The 4,266-nt window shown below is 32.5% G+C and overlaps 1 protein-coding gene across 1 annotated transcript; it reads left to right on the top strand.

Annotated features, from left to right (window-relative positions):
* The first annotated feature begins 1,819 nt into the window (after positions 1-1,819).
* On the top strand, positions 1,820-4,266 carry LOC146924264 (peroxidase P7-like). The gene is made up of 4 exons (XM_085709264.1): positions 1,820-2,097; positions 2,735-2,926; positions 3,179-3,344; positions 3,646-4,266. The coding sequence occupies exons 1-4, from the start codon at positions 1,870-1,872 to the stop codon at positions 4,035-4,037; spliced, it is 978 nt and encodes a 325-aa protein (XP_085565390.1). The 5' UTR covers positions 1,820-1,869; the 3' UTR covers positions 4,038-4,266.

Consider the following 4,266-nt stretch of genomic DNA (forward strand, 5'->3'; position numbering starts at 1 on the left):
CTAAGATCTAAAGAAGACCTTCAACACATTTTAATTCTATCTTCCAAAATATAACATTATTTTTACTCATTTAATATCCTTCTTGATATTTTAATCAATCTAGGTAATTTTCACATTTAAACCAAACAGTTTTTGGAATATTTTGGTTAAAATAAATTAAGCAGTCAAAACACTCAAACGTTTGCTTGCATATCAATTAGATTCGATGGACGAGTTGAATTAATCATCTCATGAAAATTTCAAACACATAATCGTAAAGTGGATAATATCATGGAACCTTACGAAGAAGAAATAAAGTTTACTAACTACTTGCTGCCACACTCCTTTTGACAAATGTCCGCATGCCAGTACCACTACTCTTTGCTTCAAATCAACGTAGCAGGTACACTTTTAATTTAAAAATTGATTAATAAAATCAAATCGAGTAAATACGAGTCGACACGTAAAAGTAGATGTTTACTCGTTAAAAGGCCATGCTAACTAGTGTGGTAACGATATTTGTTAAGAAGTTAAAAAGAGGAAGTTTCATCTTAAAAATAAGAGAATTGCTAACCGGTGCGTTTGGGGTACTGTATACTACAAATAAAAATTATGTAGTAGTTATTGTATTGAAAATTGTGTAATAATTTTTTTTCTTCATTTTTTAGTATTTAACTTTCTTTTTTGTTATCGTTAACCAGTGTTCCGGGAGCACCGATTAGTAGGGTTGGAAATAGGCCAGGCTGGCCTACAGGGGCCTATGGCCTGACCTGTTTAAGCCTGGCATGACCTGGCCTGTTTATTAAAAAGGCTAGGCTTAGGCTTTTTAAAAAGCCTATTTAAGTAAATAGACCAAGCTTAGGCTATCAAAAAAGCCTATGAAAGCCTAATATGCCGGCCTGTTTAAGCATGTTATTAAAATTTATTTTTTATTTATAATAAAATATAATTTATATTAAACATAAAAATAAAGAAACAACTCAAATAGTGGACTATTTAAATAGGCTTTAAGCCCTTATAGTGAAATAGGCTTTTGAGGCCTTATAATGATAGACAAGTCTTACACTGAAATAGGCTTTAAGGCCTATTAAGCCTATTTAGAAATAGATAAAATGGAATGTTTAATGACTTTAATAATAAGTAGGCTTGTAAATAGGCTTTCAGGCCAGGCCAGACCAGACTTTTAAATAGGTGAGGCCAGGCCAAAAAAATAGGCCTATGAAAGGCCATAGGCCAGGCTCAGGCTTGCAAATTTTTTCGTAGGCCAGGCTCAGGCCTATCAAAGTCTGGCCTGGCCTGGCCTATTCCCAACCCTACCAGTTAGCATGACACTAAAAATAACATGTTGCAAGTTTTAAAACATTGAATACACACCTTTTAATAGCTTATTTTAACATTTTCCTTCTTTAAATATATCTCTTGAAGATTAGTCTTAAAAGTTGCAAGCATCAAATTTCTTATTTTAACAAAGGGTCTTGTTAACGAGTGTCCCCGGGGCACTCTTTAAGCATGCTAAATTAGGAAGTTATTCTTTAAAACTGTCAAACAGTTCAATTTCCAATGTATTAAATACACAAGTTTTCATAAAAAGTTACTATTCTAAGTTCTTAAAGAGTGCCCCGAGGCACTCGTTAACATTTCCCTTTAACCAAAAAGAAAATCAAACCGACCATACCATATGACCGATTATAACATATAGCCAAGTCAATGATGTTAGGTTAGCAAAATTAAAGGGAGAGACAAAGCACCTTGATATATTAATCATGCATTGACAAAATTGGCAACTAAGTGAATTGGTCGCAAGAGCCATAATATAAATACGAGACACTTCCTCAGTTTCCAAACACAAACACAAAACCTTCTTAATTGTACTTATATCACCTTCATTATATGGCTTCGTTTTGTTCTAGCATGACAAGTAATTTAATGATTTGTTTTTCCCTTTTGGTTCTTGTATCAATTGGGAGTGCCAATGCTAATCTTTCGAAAGATTATTACTATAGTTCTTGTCCAAAACTCTTTGACACTGTGAAGTGTGAAGTTCAATCTGCCATATCAAAGGAGACCCGCATGGGTGCTTCTCTTCTGCGTTTGTTCTTCCACGATTGCTTTGTTAATGTACAATTTTTTTTCTTCTCTCTCATTTATATTCAATTACATTTAAACATGTATATATATGTTATGTTATAATATTATATTTTAAAAATAATATTTCCTTCGATCTTATTTATAAGAGACATTTTTTTTGAGAGATTATAAGAGACATTTAAATAAACAAAAGTCGATGTATGTTGTTTAAATTTTAAACGAGTTACATCAACTTTTGTTATCTTATAAATATGACAAAATAAAGTATCATAAATATAGAATGATTTTCCACTAACGGTTTGGTTTACCTACTTTTAACTTTTTTTTTTTTAAATGCTTTCGTTTCTCTCAATATATTATATTTAACAATATTGACTTACGGTTTCTTTGTCTGGTATAGTGATGCCATGCTAGTTTAATTGGGATGAATAATCTAACCTCTTTGATGAAACTTGCTTTTGCTTAAAAAATTGTTGTGCTGATACGATTGAACATTGTGTACAACTATTTTTCTGTAGATACAAATTAAATTATAAAAACATATGAATATTTTTAATATAGTATTTACTAAATTTGACACTTGTTATGAGATTGAGAGAGTATTATTTTCTATGGACAATACAATTCATTGGCAAATTTGAATTGAATAATAAATAAACCATTGCAGGGATGTGATGGTTCAATTCTTCTCGATGACACATCAAGCTTCACCGGAGAGAAAACTGCCAATCCCAACAGAAATTCGGCCCGTGGATTCGAAGTGATCGACAAAATCAAATCAGCAGTGGAGAAAGTATGTCCAGGTGCAGTTTCATGCGCCGATATCCTCACCATCACTGCTAGAGACTCTGTTGAGATCGTAAGTATCCACCAAAATTGCATCATAATAAACATATTAAACGGAAACATAAAATTTGATCAAATTTTAATATTTCCCTATACATTTTAGAGAATAAAGTTATTAAAATCTCAATATAATACCTAAAGTTATTAAAATCTCAATATAATACCTAATTGAACGATCAATGTAAAACTGTTTTACACTGTAAGTGAATACGAATATAAATATATTATATAAATTATGCTAATTGATTATGCTTAAATTTCCCAGCTTGGAGGCCCAACATGGGATGTGAAACTTGGAAGAAGAGATGCTAGAACAGCTAGTAAATCAGCTGCAAACAATGGCATCCCAGCACCCACTTCAAGCCTCAACCAACTAATCTCAAGGTTTAACGCTCTTGGACTTTCCACCAAGGATTTGGTCGCATTGTCTGGTATGTTACATTGATTATAATCCCACATATACATCTATTCTATTGATTATAAGTCAATTTGTCAATAATTGGTCGTATATTTTTCATATATAGATTAATATATAAGTATACGCGAGAGAGAGAAATTGATAACATGGGTGGAAATTATTATTAAGGATTTGTGTAACATGTGCAACATTGCACATGCTTTTTTTCTTCTTTTCTAAACAACAATTATTTATAAGCGTGGTATTAATAATTATTTCCTTTATGTTTCATTGCTTGGGGTAAATCTTGATTTTTTAAATGATACTTGAACTAGGTGGTCACACAATTGGACAAGCAAGGTGCACTACATTTAGAGCCCACATTTACAACGACTCCAACATAGATACTTCCTTTGCTCGCACAAGGCAATCAGGGTGCCCCAAGACATCAGGTTCTGGGGACAATAATTTGGCACCCCTTGATCTTGCAACACCAACGTCCTTTGACAATCATTACTTCAAGAACCTAGTTGACAGTAAGGGACTACTCCACTCCGACCAACAACTCTTTAATGGTGGATCTACCGATTCTATAGTGCACGAATATAGCTTGTATCCAAGCTCTTTTTCTTCTGATTTCGTCACCGCCATGATCAAGATGGGAGATATTAGTCCCCTCACCGGTTCAAATGGAGAGATAAGAAAGAATTGCAGGAGTGTGAATTAACCATTTTAATTTTTTGTTGGACCAAATGCATGTATCTTTTTATTTACATTTAAGTCTGGATGGAGTATATCGTATTTTAATTAAGTTTTTCGTGTATTTTATTTTGTTGGTCTCATGTTTCAAGTATTTGTGTCTTGTTTCATAATTATTTTGATTCTAAGTGTGAATGTTGAAGGAAAAAAAACTTTATATATTAAGGTTTGTTTTAAGGGAAGTATTGAACATCAAA

The sequence above is a fragment of the Medicago sativa genome, chromosome 5 (assembly GCF_051527215.1).
Source record: "Medicago sativa cultivar Bolivia chromosome 5, Bolivia_mono, whole genome shotgun sequence".
Lineage (NCBI taxonomy): Eukaryota > Viridiplantae > Streptophyta > Magnoliopsida > Fabales > Fabaceae > Medicago > Medicago sativa.

Coding starts and splice junctions, on each gene's coding strand:
- LOC146924264 (XM_085709264.1), top strand. CDS start 1,870: ATGGCTTCGTTTTGTTCTAGCATGACAAGTAATTTAATGATTTGTTTT. Junction 2,098..2,734: donor TCCACGATTGCTTTGTTAAT/GTACAATTTTTT, acceptor AAACCATTGCAG/GGATGTGATGGTTCAATTCT. Junction 2,927..3,178: donor CTAGAGACTCTGTTGAGATC/GTAAGTATCCAC, acceptor TAAATTTCCCAG/CTTGGAGGCCCAACATGGGA.